Genomic DNA, 23,836 nt, shown 5'->3' on the forward strand with positions numbered 1-23,836 from the left:
TAGAAGAAGCTGAAGTCACCACAAGCGTCACGTGCTTCAGTGTATGTATTAAACAAAAACGCTTGTCCCTGCCAATCATTCATTAATTCAGAAACGCACATAATATACAGGATTAATATTTGAATCGACTTATTATTTACAGATACTAGTCCATATAGCAAACTGTAGCATATATTCCATTTTTAAACTGGATTCATAGAGTGCATAGAGGAAATTATGAAGGCATACATGTCAAGAACCGGGTTTACCGGGTTCTCGGTACCACCGATACTTAAAAACACTGGTACCGTCATGTTTCAGTTGATTTTTTCAGTACCGACTTGGTAGCGAAGTACCAGGTCTTTTGACCACATGCCACAATAACGGCTCATCAATGCTGTGACCCATGCACTCCAAACACCTTCAGGTGAACATCTGCTGTACTGTGCATTAACAAGGTGTGTGTAAAATCATCTGGGCCTCTCAGTGCCAAAGACATCAAAACCTAGAAAAAACATTTTTTTTTAAATGTCTTAAATTACACAAAGTATACAGATTAAGTCACTTTAATTTTAAGCAAGACAAAAGGACATTAATTAGCATTCCTCTCTGGATCATTGAACTTTAGCACAGGTTCTGCTGTCAGAATTTCTTTCAAGGTGTTTCAGCAGGTTTCTTGTTCATGTGACCTTCATTCACCGACATTCATTATTTGTTCCAGTATACTATGAAGTGGTGTAGACTGGGCAGAAAGCTGTGGTATGAACTTTGCCAGGTATGTAACCATACCAAGAAAGAGTTTGACAAAATTTTTGTTATGTGGTCTTTCCATATTTTCAATCACGGTTGTTATCTTAGGTCAGGCCCCTCAGAGATGACATCCCCAGAAAGGTTAGTGATTTCATTCCAAATTCACATTTCTCTTTGTTGAGCTTCAGATTGACTTCTGAGACGCTTCAAGTACCTCTAGAAGTCGGGTGTCGTGCTCCTCTTTTGCCTTTGTATGTTTCCGTAGATCATTCTGATGGTTTTGTGATATACCTCTAGGACTGAGAGTATGCCGTATGGGAACGTCAGAAACCTGCATCTGCTCCCAGTGGTGTTGAAGGTGCAGAGTCTTGAAGATGCGTCAACCAGCTTCATCTGCCAGAATCCTGTAGAAGCATCCAACTTGCTAAACCATTTTGCCCCTGCAAACTGTGACATGATGACTGCACAATGGTTTGAATGTGAGTTTCCACATGCATATTTATTTGAATCAGATCAGAACTTTTTTAGATTTACTGTAGGCTTTTTTGAGAGCGTGCACTGTTTTCTCTTTTTGGTCTTTTTTGGATCTTGCTCTCACAGCAGTCTCTCTTTTGCTGAATTGTCTGGAATTCAACATACTGTTTTATCAGAAATTCGAAAGTTGCCAAAGTCACAGGTTTTGCTCCTAATATGAAGCTCTGCTAAATATCGATCAAAACTTTTGGCCCTTTTTAATTGCAAGAGAATAATTTTTTTCTTTCATATGTGACATTTTGTTTCAGCACAAAATACTCTTCAAATCGGGCCATGGTGTTTTGCTACTCATCCTCTGGTATTTGGAAGTTGTTGTAAATGTCAAGTGCATCATCTCTGATGACATGTAGCAATACTGATGCTTTTCCTTTTTCGTCATTGCCACCTGCCTCACTTGCATCCAAGTAGATGGTGAAATGTTGCTTGAATTTCTTCCAATATTCTTTCTTCCAAAATTTCCAGTCAGCTGCATACTAGAGGGTTTGATACTTCTTTCTCGAAGATTCACAGAAGACCTGATTATTGCATGTAAACATGGAAAAAGTACCTTTTAGATCAGATAGGCTCAGTGCTGCACTGCTATATAATGTGTGGCCCTAGTTGGATGTTAGCGACTCTGCATGGAGGAGAAACATGGCACTCCTGCAGTAACCCTCATGTAATGACCACAGAGGTCATCTCTGAACTCTCTGCCTGTTTTGTCGCAGCCATTGATGCTGTTCCTGAACCCTCTCTGATCCATCTACTCCACTTCTGTTTGACCCGATGCACTGATTTGATTCTCAGTGGATTCTTCATCTCCAGCTCGCTGGTCTAAAGCTCAGCGACTCCTCTATGAGGGTCTTCAGCTCTGCTACATCTGCTGCTGTGGTCATCTGCTCTGTCGTTGGGGATCTTCGGCCTCTCTGCACAACTTCCTGCTTTGTTCGTTTCATGAAATGATTACACAGAGAGCAAAGAAGAGAGATAGAGATTAAGTATTTCCGACAGAAAGACTTTTAATTAGTCAATTATAGGTTTGCTTTAGCATTAAAAGTATATGATGGCCTATCATTGTGCTGCAATCATTGGGCTCCACCTTTTCTCCACGACTGGTCTCATGGTCATGATTTTCATTAATTTATACTTTTGCACTCATTATTATTATTTCTGTACAATAATGTGAAAATTGTAATGTTTTTCTTCTCAACCGTAAACATTTATTTTGGTACTGCACAACAGAGATGAACCGGTGCTCCAGTCTTCTCCTGTCTTTGTGAGTATGTGTATTCATGTGGGAAGCCCTGCAGACTGTGGTTTGTGTTCTCAGTTCTGTGGATTGAGGTAGACGGCTTGACCTAAATGGCAGCGCCCGTGAACTCCAGTGGGTGAGTGCTAGAATGTCAGCAGGCATTACTCTTACAGGGTCAGATCACAGATCAAGCACCTTCAGAGGCCAACCTGAGCTGCACGGAGCAAATGAAACCCAGAATGAAAGGACTGCCATCGTTGCGGAGTAAACCATTGCAAACAGATGTACATGACACTAATGCCATGGACAACAATGGGTGATTTAAATTAATTAGTTGATTAAATAATGAATTATGGCTTGTTTGAAGACGGTTAAGTGAGATAGCAATCATGCACATGCAGCATTAATACCATCTCTGACGTATGATGTTTTGTTCATTAAAGTTATTTGTGTTTTTCAGAGATAAACACAAGGCTAAATTTGCTTTGATTTTGTTTCTATCCTTTACTCAGCAGTAGATGTATCCTGTTCTTGAGCAAAAATTTTGAGGTTTTTATTTAACGTGTGTAAAAATTTTAGAAACTTTTAATGTCGTATATCGTCTGTGAATGTGTAATTGATTACTAATGTAATGTAAAGTATTTAGCATTTTTTGCTAAAAAATTATGCCACATGTGCTGCATGATCTGCATTAAAAACAAATTATTTCTTTAAAAATGATTAATCATTCTGCCTGACTAGACTATGATTAATGCTGGAAAAACTGTAGTAGACTTGGCGAGTTAGCAAAAGCCAGCGGACGTTATTAATTTTCGTTGTGAGAGATGTCAATGCTCTAGTAATAGAATTAAGCTGGATGTAAGGCAGTAATGTGTTATGATGACGTTTGTCTCTTCGTGAAATATGTAGTTCAAGTTGAGCAAAAAATAGGGTGGTGTCAACACAAATGGATTAAAATTCACATTCAAAGGGATTTATCAGTCCTGAAAGCCATTTTAAAACCGGAAATTGCATTTGCCGGGTGATATCATAGAAAGGCAGATATATATTTGACACTTTGGTACTGTTCAAAGACCTATTGAACTGCCCTGCTGTCTACTTCCTAGCGGCTGCCTTCATAGTGCAGTAGATCATAAGCGACATAAATGACATACTGAACTGTACAACTGTAAGCGGCACACAGATGAAATGACTACATCAGTACACAATGCTGTTGAAAGAGACAACTCACTTCCAAAGAGAATCACTCCCTCTCCAGGGCATGTAAGAGAGTGCATAGTCATTTTTTTTTGAACGGTTTGTGGGTATTTTCCAAATAATCCCTATGCCCTTGTTAGTGGGTTAGTTAGTAGTTATGTAATTTCCTCATTATCCTCAGCTTGGATGATCCTGTGAAAATGCAGCATGATGTCTGTCATAAATGTATTTTTATTGTTGTTAGCAGAACTGTTGCAAATAAATATATATTTTTAATGCTTGTGTTACACAGTGAAACTGTTGACGCACACCTTCAAGTATGGGTTTCTGCAGCAAGGTAATGGGAATTACCTCATTGGGGCGTTTTTACACCATGTTACCTGATTGGTTGACGTCATAGTCATGCATTTGGTCCCAGACATGTTTCAAGTGTCTGCATTTGGCAACTGGAAAACATAAATGGGAAAGTCACCATTCAAGTCATGATGAACACACAAAGAGAGTTCATGAGGATGGAGAATAGTTGAAAAAATACGCCAAGCTATGCTCTTCTTTATAATTTCACTCATGCACCAGAAAGGCTTGATTAAGTGATATTATGGATGAAACGCAAGGGCTAAGTAGGCATGAGCAAGCTGCAGTGGTTTTAAGACTTATTGACAAAGACCTCTCTGAACATGAATCATTCATTGGATTTTATCAGACTGAGAAAATATGACCCTTCTTTTAAAGACTGCACTGATGAGTCTTAAGGCCATGCACACGGAGTCAAAAATTTTCATCTGACATTTTTGCGCGTTAAAAATAAATACGACTTCAATGTGTCAATCAGGTCTACACACTGCTTTTAAATCTTTTGTGCGTCATTTAAAATTGTGATGGGTTTGATAGCAAGCATTTTGAGGCTCCTACAAGCGCACGCTAAAATCCATAATGGCATCTGATTAGTTCATCCATATTTGTCTCACAGCACTTTAAAGATTTTTGCACACTGAGTTCACAGACATTGCGGGTGGTCTTTGTGATATATGGCTGCAGTATTACTAGCAAAGAATGAAACAGATTCACTGACATCCTGAAGCAAACTTTTAAGTGTCCTCAAAATCCAACTTCTCCTTAAAAAGGAGAAGGAAAACTTTCCTTTTTCTCTATATATTTTAAGATTGGATGGACCCAGTATTTCCTCTTTCTTTTTTCTCTTTTTAAAGAGTGTGTGCAACAAAATGTAACACTTTATTTTGGTCCACTTTTGACATCGTTTTGAAAATGAAAATTTGCAATAAGCGTTGGACTCAGTGTGCAATGTTTCATATGAATATGAAAAACTAATATGGAAACGTATAATGTTAATGTGCAAGGACCTTTTTATCTTGTCTGTACTAGCATGTTCATCAAAGAAGACCTGACATTTATTTGTCATTATAATGGTTTTGAGAACAAGTACAGAACTCAGATCATGTTGTATGTTGACAAGACAAGCAAGTTTTGATCAACTGTTATCCACCCTGTTCTCATATAAATATGTAACACTCTATTTATGTACCTTACTGCATGTTTTGCCACACTTTCAAAGAGAAATGTCCACTGAGTGGCGCTAAATACTGGTTCAATATGTGAACCTTGGCATGTTTTTATTATGTTGACATACACTATATTGCAAAAAGTATTCGCTCACCCATCTAAATAATCAGACTCAGGTGATCCAATCACTTCCATGGCCACAGGTGTTTAAAATCAAGCACCTAGGAATGCAGACTGTTTTTTCAAACATTTGTGAAAGAATGGGTCACTCTCAGGTGCTCAGTGAACTCCAGCGTGGAACTGTGATAGGATGCCACCTGTGCAACAAATCCAGTCGTGAAATTCCACGTAAACCTGATGGAGCAGGGTCAGTAGATGCTGAGGCTCATAGTGCAAAAAAGTCGGCAACTTTCTGCAGAGTCAGCCGCTACACACCTCTAAACTTCATGTGGCCTTCAGATTAGTGCACAGGGAGCTCCATGGAATGGGTTTTCATGGCCGAGCAGCTGCAGCCATACATCACCAAGTGCAATGTAAAGCGTTGGATGCAGTGGTGTAAAGCATGAATCGTACTTGTCCTTCTAGCAATCTGATGGACGAGTCTGGGTTTGGCGGTTGCCAGGAGAACGGTACTTGTCTGACTGCATTGTGCCAAGTGTAAAGTTTAGTGGAGGGAGGATTATGGTGTGGGGTCATTTTTTGGAGCTGGGCCTGGCCCCTTAGTTCCAGTGAAAGGAACTCTGAATGCTTTAGCACACCAAGACACTTTGGACAATTCCATGCTCTCAACTTTGTGGGAACAGTTTGAAGCTGGCCCCTTCCTCTTCCAACATGACTGTGGACCAGTGCACAAAGTCTGGTGTGGATGAACTTGATGAGCTCAACCCGATAGAACACCTTTGGGATGAATTAGAGAGTAGACTGAGAGCCAGGCCTTCTCGTCCAACATCAGCGTGTGACCTCACAAATGCTCTTCTGGAAGAATGGTCAAAAATTCCAATAAACACAGTCGTAAACCTTGTGCTGCAAAGAGTGGACAGATGTCGTATTGAACCCTATGGATTAGCAATGGAATGTCACTTAAGTTCATATGCGTGCCAAGGCAAGTGAGTAAATACTTTTTGACAATATAGTGTAGGTATGTATTTGCAGAGTTTTTTTTTTTAATGCAACCATGTCATTTCAAGTTCCTTTTACACAGATTTAAACTGTTTTGTCAAACCATAATAACACAGGATTCTATCTGGAGCTCCAGTCGTGATACTCTCCGTGAGCTCCGAGCAAACTTACAGTCTATGAAAACCCATAGATATGAAGCTGGTTATGTGTGATGCCAGAGTTCAAAAGAATCAGTTTTAAATATCCCAGAATATTAATATAGTTTTGAAGTTATGATGAAAGACACTCTTTTTCGAAAAAATAATAAAGAATGAGTTACATATACAGACACACCAGATACAGTTTTTTGAAAGGCATCATCTTCCTGTGTCGAGCATGTGGCAGAATTAAATGATTTATTATAAATCCTCTACAATATGCCCATGAAGTGTACACTATAGTATCATAAAGCTCTATGTTCTATTCAGTGCAGCACTATACACAAGCTTCCCATGTTGATGTGCTACAAATGCTCTTTGAAAAATGCTGTCTCTTCAGCTGTCATGTTTTGGCAGAGTTCTGTGCATCACTGTGAATGCTAGAAGAATATTCTGCATTGTGGATTATCAATTCCAAATGACAAACCCCCCATTGATCTCCCAGTGAGGATTCAATAGCCAGGAAAACAGTGGAAGAGAATGAACACTGATCGAGCACAGTTCTGTTCGCTCCACACCCTCATACACCATCCTCCCGTTTGCTTCTAGCCAGTCATGTCTCTCACAATGTCAAAAGAGAGCGTGTTCATTTGGAAAGCATACCGTTTCCCCATGAAGTAAAGGAGAAGGAGCTCTTCCCGTCTCTGCTTTGAGCAATCACTTGAGGATACTCCGGTGTGATAATAATTCATAATGACAGTGAGGAGCTCCATCTCCAATCAGAGACCCCAAAGCCCTGATGTGGATGACTCAGCCATGCACTGCTTCACCTGAACAGAGCCACAGAGCCCCCGGTGTGCCAGACACACAGCTGATTACCTCCAAAGCACTCTCAACAAAAGTGGACTCTGAATTCTAAAACAAAAAAGGGTGTTTTTGAAATAATAGTTTTTTGAAAGTCTCTTATGCTATCCACTTCTGCAATTATTTGTTTCAAATACAGTACAGTATCTTGTGAACCATTGTAACAGTTTACATTGTAATATATTTTAAATAGTCGTTTATTCCTGTGTGTCACATTCTGATTCTGTTTTTAATCATTGGGTTTCCTTGTTTCAATGGTTGCTACTTAGTATCACATTTGACATGCTGAGTTAACAATTTACCTTTGTATTTATATGTTCTGTTTCCATGGTTGCTGGTTTATTTCCTCCATGCTTTAAGGTTTGATTATGTAATAAAGGTGCTAATAGATCCTCCTCCCTTCTCCTTGTCTGCCTATAGCTGTAACAGAACAGTGGGCGCAGAAATGAAGAATGGATCTAGACATCTGTCTCCTCTTCACCCCTCCTCAGAACCAGATCACAGAATGATCCCAAGAAACACACCAGAGACTTCGGTAACGCTTTAGAACACTTGTTAGGTAGGGATGTAGAACAAGGTTCATGTAAATAAGGCATTAACATTTGTTTAATTAGCACTAATAAATAGCTAATATTCTAGTAACCATAAAATATCGTGTTACAGAGACTTTGTGATTTAGTTTGTGGCTCTCCACCTCCACAGTTGGTCGGCCCCCTGTAGTCGGCAGCCATTTCTCCTCTATGGTTCCTATCTTCATTCCTTCCACCGTGGCCCATCATCACGTCTGTGTGTGATTATTAGTAATGTATCCCTTGTTTAGTTCAGCGTCTAAGTCCTGTGTCTTGCCTTGATTTCTTTTGATTAGGCACAACATCTAGAAAATGCTTCGCTCAGTTATTTGCTCATGTATTTGTTATGTTGCTATAGGCACGTATTGCTATGTTTGTATTACAATGCTCCCGATACATATTGCACTGGATCATAATTCAAATATCTGGGGTGTGTCGCTAAAAGTTAATGCTCTATAGTATAATATTGAAGATATCCCCTACACTAAACCCAACTCTGACCCTACCTGGTCAGTGTACAAGCTCTTCATCACCTAAGTGCAACACCATATCATGTGAGCTACCTAGAAAACTCATGCATATGAAACTCTATATGCAACGCTAACCTTCAAATCAGTTTTTAAATCTTGCAGGATGTTAAAATTGTAAAATGTTCACATAATTACTGGAGGGATATTTAGTTGTTCATTCAACTTAATATCCATCCAGTAATTATGTGAAAATTAGTTTAATTAAAACTGTGGAACTACAAATCATACTTTGTGTGAAAAGTAATATAAGTTGCTGGAGTTTTACTGCCTATAGTGTTCATACCAGCTGCAGCGGTTTGTATGTATAATACATTTTTGGAGTTTTGCAGATATGTAGGTAGAGGCACGTACTTCCAAAGAGCCTATAGGTTGTAATTTGTGATGGTATCAACAATGTAGATAACTGCTTTTAAAATTTGTGTCAGTCAGTAACTGGCAGCAACTATATAGATAAATGTAGCTCTGTAATTAAATTCTACAATCTACTCGACAAACCAACTGCACAAGAATTAGTAGTACAAAAAGTTAACTGTATACCCTTCAGCTTCACAACTTCTCTTCAAACCACAAAAAAGAACATATCTGACCTTCAGACTATGTGAAACATTCAGACAAGTTTTTGTCAATTAAACTTTGTTTTTCTAGCTGAAGTTGTCTTTTTTTATTTTTTTTAGGCCAAAGCAATAAACCACAGAGAGTCTTTAAGTTTATTTCTATTGGTCACTTGGCCTTTTAACATCAGACTTTAAACAGACCTGAAGAATGCTTTATGATCATTAAGATCATAACTCATAATTAAACCTATTGGTCACACATAATTTTAGGTGCCCTTGACCTTTTAATACAATGTAATGTACTAAAGTGCTTGCATTTAATTAAAATGTAACACATGTACACCTAACTGTAACCCAAACCTTACCCTGCAACTCTTTTAACCCTACTGTTACTTTTCAAGAAGAACATTTAAATCCAGTAACGTACATAGTATTGAAAGCCACCTAATAAAAACACATTTCTTGAGTTTTTGAGTAATATTATCATATTGCAATCGTAAGAAATATTCCATAAATGCATCACTGGCTGTATTTAACACAGTTTTGGGATTGTGTACAGCATTGCCATACTGTCATCGAGAAATTGCTGTTGTTCCATGTGCTCTGAAAAAGCAGGTCCTGCAATTTTTCATTGTCAACCAGAAGGCCATGGAAGCGCATCATTGTGATCACAAACAGAGCTGGCCTGAGTTGCAAACAAAAGCAGATGTCAAAAGATCATTCAACACAGCAAAGCCCTCAACAATGGTGGCCTTGTGCACGGGATTCCACTGGAAGAATCCACCGAGGACCCCATGTGAAACACCAGGATGAAAAGTTTTTTAGCTATTTGTCCCTGAGGCCCGGGCGGGCAGAGTTTAGTCTAGCATGAGACAGCAGAGGGTGAGCACCCCAGTTTTCACACACTAAAGGTGCTGAGGGGCACTAAAGCACTAAGCCGAAGATTGCGGAGGTGGAAGCCATCACGCACACGGTATGTTCAAGACCAGCTACCGACATGAGGTGCGCAAGGAGAAGCACGAGCGCTCCGATGTCTCACGAGAGCCCAGCAGCCCAGAGGCAGGGCCTCGATAGCCCACGTCCAGGGCTGGGAGAGCCTCCAGGACCTGAACAGCCGCTTCGCACGTTACATCAACCGGGCGCGAGTGCTGGAGCAGCGCAATGCTGTGTTTCGCAAACAGCTGGAGACTCTGCAGCGCATGGAAGAGGTTCCAGGGCTGGAGGAGGCCTTCAGCGAGCAGATCAGTGTCAACAGACAGCGCATCAGGGAGCTGCTATCGGATCGAGCCAAGTTGGAGAGAGAGCTCAAAGATGCAGAGCGCATGCTAAATGAGTACAACAGCAGGTCAGACAACGCCACAGTATGAGGTCGAGCTTAACCGTTAACATCTTAACCAGAGAGCAGGGTGGCCTAGATAATGCAAACATGCAGCCATAGTGGCATTAAATAAATTAGCAGACATTATTTAAACAGAAGTTATTTAAGGTTACACTCTATGTTGATTGTCCAGTTTAGACATTCTACTAACTATGAGTAACTTTGTACCTGCATGTCAACTACACATCAACAAATTTTTACTCATTAGCATCTATTGACTCTCATTGTAGACTGTTAGGGTAGGTTTACAATTAGTACAATAAGTTGACATACGTTTGCAAAGTCAGTATGTTGTGGACCCATCAAAATAAAGTGTTAGAAAATATTAAGCAGACAGTCTGCTAACACCGTGATTTTGCCAAGTAAAATATTTTTTGTTGATTCTGGACCAACATTACTGCCCAAAAATATAAACTTATCCCAATCCTTACCCCTAAACCTAACCATACCCAAAATATATTCCTAAAATCAGTGGAAAATGAAAGCTGATTTATAGGGGTGTAGAAGCACCTAAGCCATACTTGGTGAAATCACGCTCACCTTATACGCTAATGTAATTACGCTTATAGTTAACATGTAGTTGCAAAGTTGCTTACTGTTGGCAGAATGTCTAAAGTGGACTATCAATACAGTTAGCATATTCAATAATCTACTTTAACAGTAAGAAGGATGCTAAGAAGTTCAATTTAGGGGCTGGTTTACCTGAAATGCCATATTAAAAAAACACAGATCATTTCACAGGCAATTGACATAGAATGTAAAACCTTTCTGATTGTGGTAGTTCACGAGTTGCGACATGTTCCTAGATCAACATATTTTATTGACCCTGGAACATTATTTTAATCCAAAGATTTAGTCTTGAACAAATCTCTACATAGATGCTCATCAAGAAATACGTTGAACTCAGCAAAATCAGGTTCTGAGGTAGGTCACAAGCTACTAAATTCTGAATTTCTAGGATGCGATTCCACTAACCTCTAAAACCTTAACAAATCCTGTAATTAGTTCTTTCTTGAAGGTGCTCAATGATGCAGTGAGATCAAAGCAACACAGAGCAGATCGATAACGCACCCTATAACTAATGGTTGCAAAGAGCCTTGAAATGAAAACCTTGAACATGCAAGAAGAACTGTGCTTGAAACACTCTTTATTGTCCACAGATACAGAAATGAATGTGAATATCAAGAGCAGCTGCGGCAAACGCTGGAACAGCTCAATAAGGTACAAATAAACTAGCGTTTCTCGACCTGCAGTTTCTCAGACGGTTATAAAAATAATCCACAAGAGATGATGCTCTTCAGGAACTTAACCACAGGCAAGAGCTGCTTTTAGGCTCAGCACCAGTGCTAAAATCAACATAACACAGACTCAAGGACTTGTCATTCTTTTAGAAATTCAATACTATAAACTGCTCCAGGCTTTTTGTACTTTAAGCTGCTACTTTTGGCAGAAATATACAGCAAGTCCTTTCTAATTCAAACGCTTCTAGCTGATCCTAAGCTTAAAGGTGTGTGTTGGTACAATTAGTTTTGTTACACTATGCATTCTCAGAAAAAATCAAACAAGGTGCTATAGCTAACAGTTGTTTCAAAAATGTCATCTACAGTCTTTTGTTGTTGTTTTGAGCATGTTAGTGAAACAGTTAGCTACCCAGGTAATAACACACTTTATTACCACAGATATTTAACAGATAGTTAACTGTGTCCCTCCCTTGAGTTATGGGCACTGCTAGCATGATCACAAATGCATGAACACTTATGCTGCCGGCAGGCATCTGCGTTTGAATCACGTACTGTATGATTCTGGTTTAAGATCAACCCTTACTTGTGGTGAAGTCTCTAATGCATATCCTGGAGTGCTTCTTTGCTTTAAAAATCCACCAGTGTTTATCTGCTCGAGTGCAATGTAATGGGGCTAGCAGGAGCCAGAGAAAGGAAAATGCATCGCCACTGATCGCTTTTCCAGAGAAAGTCTATCACAGCCACACAATTATGAGTCAATTTGCTGTTGTGTTCACAGGAAGCCGACACGGTTCTATTGAGAAACCTTGAGTATCAAATCCAGCTGCAGTTCCTGCAAGATGACGTCAACGCCACCAAAGAGAGGCACAAAAAGGTAGGAGGCGAACACAACTCCTATTTTCTATCTTTTCGAGTAGCCCTCTCGAAAGCTCTTGTGCGAAATTGTCATCTGGTGGCAGAAGTGTACAGTGAATGGCAAACCATAGTAAACCCCACTTACTAAAAGCATTCGACACAAATGATGTTTTAAAGTGTAGGATTCGAAAAATTGAAAAAGAACCGAAATGGACAGCAATTACACTTTTACAAAAGATCACAGCATCTCCCTCGCACACGTTGTTCTTTTTGCTAACAATGATTTGATTTTTGAACAAATTAGTTGAATGAATGATTCAGTGACTCACTTACTAACTGAATGAATCAGCAACTCAAATGAATTTCTCGAATCTCAGTGACTCACTCATTAACAGTCATTTGCTGCCATTTGCTTGCAAGTTTAATTTCACATGCATTATATACAAACACATACAGATGCAATATATATTTTGTATATATATATTTGTATGTATATATTTTATAGTCATACAATGTGTATTATATATATAGATTTAACATATTTGTAACATTTTGTAACTTTATTTTTGTTTGAAATACTTAAATACTTTTCATACTTAAGTAGAATAAATATCACATACTTTTACACAAAGTTTTACTCAAGTCATTTTCTAGTAAGGTATTTGTACTTTTACCCAAGTGTGGCTTTCAGGTATTTAATCCAGCACTGATCACTAGTCTATTGGCTGTGTATTAGCACTTATAAAGCACATATTAATTCCTTATTCTGTATGACTACATCCCTTAGTCGTGCCCCATACCTAAACATTGACTACTAACTATGAATAGACAGCAAATTACTTTCTTGAGTTAAAAAAGCGGGACCCTGTGTTTTCTCATTGAATTTCCTCATATTCCTCATTTTGAGGAATCAGTGTATTATGGATGTTGTTGAGAGGTGGGTTTTTGTGCTGATCTTACATCTGTTCACTCAGATGACAGAATTTGGCACTGGACCATCTTTTAAGTGTGATGTCAGCAGTGTTTTTCGGAGCCGTACGGTGACAGACCATTGTGTGCTCCTGCATTATGTTTAATCAGCACTGCTGTACATCACATTCAGCGCCTCGAAGCCAGAGGTTTCTCAACAACATGTACATTTTTTCAGAAGCTCGAACAGCAGCCGGAAGCACAAAAACACACTCTCTCCAACACGAACACATATATGACCCAGCAGCCATAATATTTCTTTGCCATTTATATGACTGATGTCTTACTGGTATTACTGTTTAATATAAAAGCATAATTCAGTAGCAACAACAACATCTTTGCCACTAATGGTCGCAAATAATATTTAGACACTTTTAAAGAACTACTGTAGTTGACAAATTAACAAAGAAGTTTCTTCAAGCAATCAAGATGTAGATATTTGTTTGACTAATAATCGGACTTCCTTATGTAACATCTTAACAAGTTTGGGAGGAACTTAGCAGTGCTAGTGCTAGTTGGAAGTACAACTGTATTTTATATTTTATACTAAATCTTTACTACACTTTCTAAGCTTCCGAAAGTAAAGAGACCAAAAGCTACCAGACACTGACAATACTGATGGGGTCTTTAAAGGCGCGACTCTTCGGCTCTGTGGCCGTCAGTGTATCTCTCTTCTGAAGTAGTCATGATGGAAACTGAAGCTGTTCCTCTGTTCACGTCTCACCGTAATCTCATGAGGCGCTTGAGAGAACATATGCTTTTTACGCAGTCATGCATATGCCGTCTAAAAGCGCCTGCTCAGTTAATCAATCAGTGTTTACAGAGCGTGAATATTACATATGCGAGGAAAGAGTTAGTGAAATGTGCCTGTGTTTGGATGCTGATCACGACATTACTGTAAGCTTTGCGTGTCGCATTCCTGATAACAACTACTCCTGATCTGAACACGCAGACTACACCTTTGTGCATTATTAACCCCCTAAATTGGTACATTTAAGCAGTGTTTCCCAACCCTGTTCCTGGGTTCATCGTAAGACACGTTGTTTAGATATTTACACAAATGCTAGCATGACAAAACGTATGGTATCTACTAGTTTCAATGTCAAAGATAGCTATGTGAAGAGAGAAAAGGGTTTCCACTTTAAGTGTCTCTAATACCTGTGTACTTACACTGTTGTACACATCTAGTTACTATGTAAGTACACATTGGCATGTAGTATCTACAGCTGTAAGATTTCCGTAACTACACGCATGCAACTAACCTCAAAATGGTATGTGGAAGTGCAAATGTGCAACAGGACATCGTTCACAACATTTTTTGTTTAGAAGGACTCATGTAACATGAATTATATAACTACATTTTGTAACAACAGTATGTATAAGAGCAATGGGTACAGTTTGATCCAGGGGGTGGAGATGTGTGAGGAGTTGGATCTGGAGTTGGTGGAGTTGGTGCAACACTGTAATACCGGTGTAATTACATGATAACTCCTCAGGAACCGTCCGATTAATATAAAGTGTAACATTCAGGTCATTAACATCAGAGTAATTACATGCTAAATCCATAGAATTTGTCTACTTAATCTAAAAGTATACCACTGTCTTTACCAATAAGTGCTGTTAGTCCTGTTACACGTCTGCACTTTCACAGACATTACAGCTATAGATACTCACACTGTGGTTACATACTATGTACACATCTAGATTACTGTGTATGCCAAAATTCAAAAATCTTTTGAAATTATCACTGAATATTTAACCATAGCAAAAAAAATGTTTTTGATAATTGATAATTAAAAATGAAACAAATATGCTATCGTTTTAGTCTCTAATCTCTTATCCACGAGTGATACATTAATACATTATATGTTATAACACTGCAACTATTCTGTTTTCTGGCATTAGTGATATAATTTACTATTAACTTTTTTAAAACCGCTGATCTAGCATCTTTTCTTTGCACTCCAGTCAGATGTAGTTTATATAATTATCTATATTTAACCGTCTGTAGGGCACAACATTTGACACAATCACGGTGAAGAAAGGAAAGCCTCCTGTAAACTCCTGGTGTGCAGGTCTCCTCTGTAATGAAATTGACCTTTCAACAGTCTCCGCCGCTCATCACGTCCACCTCCATTGATTCCTGTCTCTCGTGTTTATTTTCTCCACAGAACCTCGCCGAAATCCAGACATATCTAAACATCCTGCATCAGATCAACCAGACGATTCCCCTCATGGCGACCACGTCCGTCTCAGAGGTAGGGTGACCTTGTGGCTCTCGGCGCCTCGGGCCCTTGCTGACTCTCTGGGTGTCACATGCAATAAGAATAGTGCTGCGCCGGTGCCAGTGAAATTAACGCAGCGCTCTGAATGTGCCCTGAGTGATCAGTCTCCCTGAGCGATGACACCCTTTATCTTCCTGCTTCTCACCCGAGTGCATGTCTCACATCTGCACTGCGGGGACCTGGAGCAAAGATCACTGCGTTCGTTTGTGCTCCGCTTTTCGGGATGCCTTTTTTATGTCATTTGTTGTGTTTGTTCATACTTTAAAGGGGTCATGAACTGCCTTCGTTGTTTTCCCCATTGACTTACAATGTTATTTTTGCATCAAAAACATCATTATTTGAAAGTTAGGCTACAGTCCTGTATGTAACCTCCTCATCAGAACGTTCTATTATCTTAATGCAGTATAGGCATCTTTATCTTTTGGTATCTGCGAAGACCTGCAATCGTCCTCTCGTAAACACTATGTGCTCATATTGGTGGGCGGGGCTAAACAGACAGTGAGACCAGTCGGTGGGCGGTGCTAAACCAGCAGCGCTGTAGAATCAGTGGGCGGGGCTAAACAGGCAGCGCTGTAGAATCAGTGGGCGGGGCTAAACAAGATGTGTATTTGAAGCATCCTCAACCTAGAATTAAACGAGACTGCCTTCATAAGTGGAAAAAAAACAGGAAGTATTATGTTGCTATGCCAACACGTGTTGTGCTCTCACACTACTTAAATGAAGTTATTTATAAATTTGCAAAGTAATTTAAAAAAATGCTTTTATTGTTTTATTTTATTCAGTGTTTGAGGAGCTGTAGCGTATGTACAACAGACATCTGGATATCCTTTTTTAATGCATTTTTACCAATAATTTGATGATATAAAAACATGCCGTGTCGTTGTGGTAAATTGGGTCTGTTTTGCTCAAAATGTAAGTGGCCATACTGAGATGATTTGGCTTCAATTTTGCTATAGTGGAAGGAAGCGGAGACGTGTCATCTATCCTTTTAACAGTCTCTGAACACAGCTGCTGTAGAATCAGTGGGCGGGGCTAAACAGGCATCAAGCTAGAATTTTGGGGTGTGGCTAATCAAGGCTACACAGGCATGAATGTGGAACTGGTTAGCAGAACTACACAGGCAGTGATCGGTGAGGAGGCGGAGCTTAGCCACACTCTTACATCACAGTGTGGCACATTCCACAAGCTGTGGGCTTTGCAGATTGGCTTCAATATAAGCTGTTTTTAGACTAACCAGAAGTTTTGGGTTCTGAAACTTACCGGAAGTTTTTAAGCGCAATGGAGTTTGCAGGTGAAAATAGTTCATCCGATCCGAGTATCCCTCTAGGCTGAAATCTTTCAGACTAATACAATCAGTTAAATTAAAAAATATCCTGCCTCTTCTCAGTTTTATAATGTAGGTAGTGAAAAAAATAAAAAAATACCAAATAAAGTATGTTTTACTGCTCCAGATACAAAATCTGAAGTGAAATAGTTTCAAAAATATCCATATTTTAAAACCTCTAAGGCTTAATCATTTTTCAGAGTGAGATAAGTGCAATTAGTTAAATTAACCAACTAATATGTGGAGGCCTTTTCATGATGGATGGATGCACTTTTTTATGCTTCAAAAAAGTATGCTTTCCCCATGCATTTGAAACGGTAATACAAAACTACTAATCTTAAATGTATTTAAATACAAATTGCATTAGATTTTTTCCAAAGGCTTTAAAATACAAAGTATACTGCCCATCCTCGGAAATCAAGGGTCGGTACAATATAATTCATGAGCAAGATGTACGGCCAATACATGACAACTCATACTATTTAATTGCAGCTGAGCTGTAAACATATGCACTGCAATTAAATGAACAATTGTTTACTCTACAATATTTACTTAAAGTGTGCTGAAAATCGCTTAAAAATATATAGTACTATACTGCCTTGCAATAGTTACAAAGAAGGTATTTTCCGAGGAAAGAGTGAGTGGCGCATGCCTTTGCAGTGCTCAAATGGGTTGCCAAGGCTCTGCTATCTGGTTGCTAAGGTGTTTGAGTGGTTTTTTGAGCGTTGATGTGCAGCTGCTATGATTTATGAACGCTTGTTTACTGGCCCAAGTCAAAAGGTCCCTCTTTCTTTGTGAGTCTGTGGAATTGTTTTGACCGTTTCATAGCCTGACAGGTGAAAGTCTGCTTAGGAACAAAACAGAAACATTTGAAGGTATGGTTCATTCACATTCTGCTGCACAAATGGAAATATAGGCCTAATAACTGTATTTATAACTATAGTAGCACCTGCATCAACATGGCACAGTAATCAAGCTGGATTTTAAACAATGAAACATGCCGTTTTATTTCTCAATTTGAAAACATTATCCTTTTAGCTCTTTATTTTTAATCAACACTTATTAAGTCGTGCATATGGACGTCTTCTCCCAGAAAAGACTGTTTGACTCTCAGCGTCGCGGCCCTTTTAGAGAAGTCACTGCCTGGATTTGATCTCATCTTACAGTCATGTGAATCCAAGTGAAACATGCCGGTCCGATAGTTGATCATAAGTGCTGTCTTCTCGCAGGACCAGGAGCGTCTGCTCGCTCAGAGGCGCGTGCCAGCGCTGCGCAGTCAGCTGGAGGAGTACAAGAGCGCCCTCTGCCAGCTCCAGGCGCAGAAACAGAGACTGCAGACCGAGGTGATCAGCCCAAATCACCATATTAATGAAGACAAGAGAAAATGAGCTGGCTTTGCTTCAGGCTGTAACTAGTAAACGGAGACCAAACACTTTACAACTGCATACCAAAATGTTACGTTACGATTTGGCTTAGGTCAGACAATATGCAATTGTTAACACATACTGAATATAAAAAAATGCAATTATCTCTGTAAAAGCTCGTCCACTGTTAGCAGCATCGTTAAACATGTACACTATGTACGTTTGTAAGTCAGTAAGCATCATTTTACTTTTATTCTTCAAGGATGCATTATATTGATCAAGATTGACAGTAAAAGCATTTAAAAGTATTTGTATTGCAAGTAGACGCTGTTCTTTTGAACTTTCCACAGTTGATATTAATCAGAAATCTTTCTCCAAATCAGCGTATTAGAACATTTAGTGTAACGCTGATGACTGGAGTAATGATGCTGAACATTCAGCTTTGATCACAGTGTAACAGATCCATAGAAACCAGTTGTTTGAAGCTGTAATGGTATAATGTACTGTATATGCGTAACATGTTTGTTCTTCTAGACCGCTGTGTTGGAACAGACCATCAAGACCACACAAGAGAGCTACGACGACGAGATCCAGCTTTACAACGAACAAATCGAGACCCACAGGAAGGAGATCGAAGAGGCCGAGAGGTCACTGGAGAAATACACCAACGACTGTCGACAGCTGGCCATGTACCAGACCTCTCTGGAGAACGAGCTGGAGCGGTACAAGAGAATCATCGAGAACGAAGACAACAGGTGAGACCGTGAGGGGTACTGTATGTAGCCCCTATATACCGTATATTGAACTTGTGATTAAAGTGTAATACTATTATTTTAATATGACAATGAAAAACCCCTGTTTATCTTCACTGTTCTGGACAATAGATATGTTAATATGAATTAAAATGTCATTCTTATTTGGTTTGGGCTCTTGCTGCCACAAAGTGGCAGTATAACTTCATAGTCAGTAAACTCTAATATACCCAGCTTGTTTTTTTCTTCTTTAGCCACTGCATTTCAATTCTTCACAGATATGTAGGCATAAATGTATTCCAGCGTTATTCATTAATACGATAGCTTTTTGCATGAATAATATTTAACATTGTTTTCTCTGAAACCTTTCTTTAATAATTTTGTTTTCTTTTTCCCTCTCACTATCACAGACTGAACTCAGCGATAATTGGGACACCCATTACTTTGCTCACAACCAATTATAAATACAGCCATAGTCCCAGCATAACCATGAAAGGAAAAGGTGAGCGTCTGGGCTGGGGGTGGGCTGTTATGTAACATGACTGCATCATTGTGATAGTCTTAAAAGGCAACAAATCAGCAGCCAGCAGCTGCCAGCCAGAAGGAAGATTTACGCCCACTCAGCTGTCAATCATGCCCACTCGTCTCGCTCAGTCCCTCTACAGCTACTTGAATGTAGAAACATTATAAAATTGCCTTTAAGATCCTTGCATTGGCCTGTTAACAATGATAAATGACTGTGACCTTTATGTCTGCGCTCATGGAACCGTAGCGAGTAACTGCTGTTTGTTGAGAGCCACAAAACGTTTCCTGAGAAGAAAAAAAATGGTTTAGGTTTGTCAAGTAGATTAAATAATAATCTTGTTAAGTAAATACTGGTAATAAAGTTTATATTAGGTGGCCTTGACTACTATGTGCTTACATTTCACAAATTTTGTACATACATGTTTTTACATTGAACTTGTATTTATAAAAATGCCTATATGTAATTACATTTGTAATTAATTTCTGTAATTATATTTATAATTACATTGTTGACCAATCCCTGACACCTTAACCCACCCTTAAAGCTACCCCTACCACCAATCATGTCCCTAACCTTACCCGTATTCACCTCAATAGTGAATATTCCCCTCTCAGTGAGGTACTTCACCTGATCTGCCATCATAGATGTGAGAGGGCTAGTGAAATTAAATCACTTGGGAATTCAGAGGGCCAAGCTTAAAAAATCATTAGGGATTCACTGAAATATGAATTCTTTGCCGAAACCGAACAAAATGAAAACTGGACCGAAGGCCAAAAACAGTTTTTATGTTTGACGCACGTATCGCATTGCCACATTTCTTTAAAAAAAAATGTTGCAACTGATGAGTAACACAGTTTCTCTCGCTGTTGGTTTTTGTGTCCTTCTCAGACAGGTTTAAATGCTTTGCACTAGAGACATGTTTAACTGCATTAGCTCGCCTCTATTTGATTGTGTCACATCATTGAGACCCACCTTATGTTTAGTGTAGGTCGACTGTATGCATACGAGGCCCTGTCCCAAATGGCACCAAGTCCACACCGTTACGATGTAGTGCTGCTTTGTGGCTGGGTTAAAGTCTGCTGCAAGCTTGCCTTACCGCAGTTTTGTCAGAAATGCACCATAGTCATTTTTGCCTGACCCTAAGATTATACCCAAATCATTTATGTCAATTATCTGTTTTTAGATATCACCCAAGTCATCCAAGACATCACCAGCGTAAAACCTCGTCAGAAGTACTTGGCTAAGAAAGTTATTAAAAAGAAAGAGATCACATCCAAAGGAGCTGGAGCACTCAAGGAGAAGCAAGCAGAAGAATATGAAGAGGAAGTACTAAAGGAGCAGCAGGGGCTGGGAAATGAGGAGCATGCTCCTCGTGAGGATGTGCCTGATGGCGCCCAGATCAGCAAAGCCTTCGACACGCTCTGTAACATCATACGCGGCCGCATGAAGCGGGTACGGAGACCAGAGCCCATCGCTGACTTCTTCACCAAGGGACGTTATGTACTAGTGACAGGCGACTCTAGCTACCTGGACCCCTGCTTCTTTTCAACCACTCCTTCTGCCAGTCACATCTACGTCACCATCCAAGATGGCATGAATCCTTATGATCCGTACTGGAGAGGTACACCCTCACCTGGACCAACACCCTTAACCCCTTCCACACCTTCAGATCCAGAAAGGAAAAAAGAGGATGGAGAGAGGAAGAAGGGTGGAAACGGGGAGAGGGAAAAGTCCAAAAATGGAGAACCTCATCCAAAGACGAAAGAACCAGAACCGAGCCCCAGTCCACCGCCAGGCCCCCCTCCAGGTCCCAGGCAGCCCTCACCCCAACGTGGAGGCAAGAGCAAGAACCCGGACGACCTCGGCAGCTTCCGAAACCCTCCTCCCATGCCATCGCCCAGTTCCATTCCCCCTGATTCCATGACTTACGAGAAGGTAGAAGTAGTGGAGTCGGTGGAGAAGATCTCACCTGATAAAAAAGTGAAGGGCTACGAAGAGACAACCACAGTGGTGGAGACCATGATCGAGAAGACCAGCAGAAGGAAACACGCCGATAGGTCTTCTTGAGACCACTCAAACATTCCGCACTCTCTATCCATTCCTGCCTCGGAGCTGCTTTAGGTTTTGCCTCATGCCTGCTGTTGACGAGATTCCTTTTAACTTCCTGCACCACTGCCTTTGGCCTTTACTGTCTGAAAACTTGGGAAGCCAAAAATAAAACGCCCCATATTCTCCCTTCACACAAAAACAAATTTGGTAACTAAGAACCTTGATACAGAAAACTTTAACTGCCAGTCTTAATTGGATTCACAGGCTCTATTCCAAAACCTAGAGAGCCTTCTAGGGCACCATCCTTACTGAAACTAAACTTTTTAAGTGACTTATTTGGAACATTCTTCTTGAAGCTACTCACAAAGTGCACAGGGGCATCTCTGTTCAACAAATGGTTTCGAAAGAGTTTGGTGTTACCATGTTGCTAAGCTAACAAAGTATGTTCAAAAATATATAAAAACAGAGAGCATAATAGTGGTACATTTTCAGTTTTATATTTCATATTCTGCATTTCTCTTGCTTCGTCTGCCATCTCGGATGGATATTTTTACTCTAGGATTGCCTTCTCTGCAAAAGATACTTGCATTGCTGCCTTAGAATTTTTCCACATCTCGGTATCGTTGGAGGCTGTGAATCTAAAGCTGCCTACCTTCTGGAACACCCTTGTCATCGGGAGTATGCTTATGATGCCTTAAAATGCTGCCTAGGTCGGCAGTTCCCTAGGTTGTGGAATAGAGCCATACAGCCACCCCAATTAACATGTACAGTATCACCCTCTCTCGCCCTTACTCTCAGGTCAAACCAAAGCAAATGTTTAGTTTTATTTGCTACCATTTTGTTCAAATTAGGACACCAGCATTGGCCACCACAGTCTTGATGTGTAACTGCGACACAAATAAACATCAAAACCAAAAAATTCCAATTTGTGTTGTCTGTGTGTCGTCACATTACACTACCTGTAGTGCTTTATTTGTAAATTGCGGAACAAACCTAGGTGAGCAATCCATCAAGAGATCAGAGGGAGGAGGAGTTAACTGAGTATCTGCTCAATCACGTTGGTGGACCAACTTAAGTTGCTTTTATAGCGTGCACAGTCATACTTGAGACATGGGACAAAACAGGTCCAGCAACTGCTATTAGATGCATTTTTAAATGTTACGAGGGATTAATAATAGAATATATTGAACACAATACATTTTTGTCTTATTATACCAAATCTTATTGTCCAGAGAGAAGGGTCTAATCATTCATATAATAAAAATGTTTTTTGATGATGAAAACGATTTTGTTTTAATGAAAAGCAACACTTATATCAAAGCAAGGTTGTTTTTCAGAGACACATGCATGTTTCATAAGGTCTCAAAGTTGTGTCCCCACTTTTTGTCAACGCCGTGAGACATTCACTAAACTAATAAAGGTAATATTCTAAAGGACCCCCTTGCCAAAAGTCCACCTCTGCAGAATACATCAGTGTCAGGCGGCTCTGCTAAGATTTATAGTTTTTGAATATTTTAAATCCTAACGCTAATATTTCCTCAAGCTGGTTTCATTAGCATCTAGCATCAACAGAAAAAAAAATTAAATGGCTACTACATTTGTTTTGTGAAAAAATGGCACCGTCAGGTGTCACCGCCACAAGATTAATTTCTCATGATATATAGAAAATACCTAAACGTGACTGTTGAATAAAAGCTTTATAAACAATAACTTACTCAATTTTTGTTGTGTTTGCTTTAATACAGCGATTGATTTAACATACTGATATTTTTACTGAAGTTCAGGTTTTCATTGCCACTCTCAGATTTATCAGCTCCATCAGATGAATATTTTGATCATTTTTTATTCTGATATTTTCATCGTTGGTCGCATATAAACGTGAAATACGTCTGCTGACACGGCAGTGCATTTTGAAAGGTTAAAAGCATCCTGAATGTTGTTACAGATAAAGTTGAAATTCAAGGTAAAAAGCACATTTTTAATAAAAAAGAAAAGTTGGTTGAATCAAAGCATCTCTCAGTAGCTGTTCATATAAGAAACATAAATGTGGTTTATTTTTTTTTTCAATTTTGCAACCTGTTTTGTCCCACTTCTCAAGAATTTCAACC

At 39.5% G+C, this 23,836-nt stretch overlaps 1 protein-coding gene across 1 annotated transcript; it reads left to right on the top strand.

The window, feature by feature from the left end:
- The first annotated feature begins 9,960 nt into the window (after positions 1-9,960).
- On the top strand, positions 9,961-22,078 carry LOC122335493 (filensin-like). Its single transcript, XM_043233374.1, is given in 9 exon segments — positions 9,961-10,045; positions 10,048-10,330; positions 11,524-11,584; positions 12,383-12,478; positions 15,600-15,686; positions 18,267-18,380; positions 18,936-19,156; positions 19,564-19,655; positions 20,863-22,078. Coding segments are annotated over 9 exon segments (1,923 nt in total). The 3' UTR covers positions 21,747-22,078.
- The last annotated feature ends 1,758 nt before the right edge of the window (positions 22,079-23,836 follow it).

The sequence above is a fragment of the Puntigrus tetrazona genome, unplaced genomic scaffold (assembly GCF_018831695.1).
Source record: "Puntigrus tetrazona isolate hp1 unplaced genomic scaffold, ASM1883169v1 S000000793, whole genome shotgun sequence".
Classification (NCBI taxonomy): Eukaryota; Metazoa; Chordata; class Actinopteri; order Cypriniformes; family Cyprinidae; genus Puntigrus; species Puntigrus tetrazona.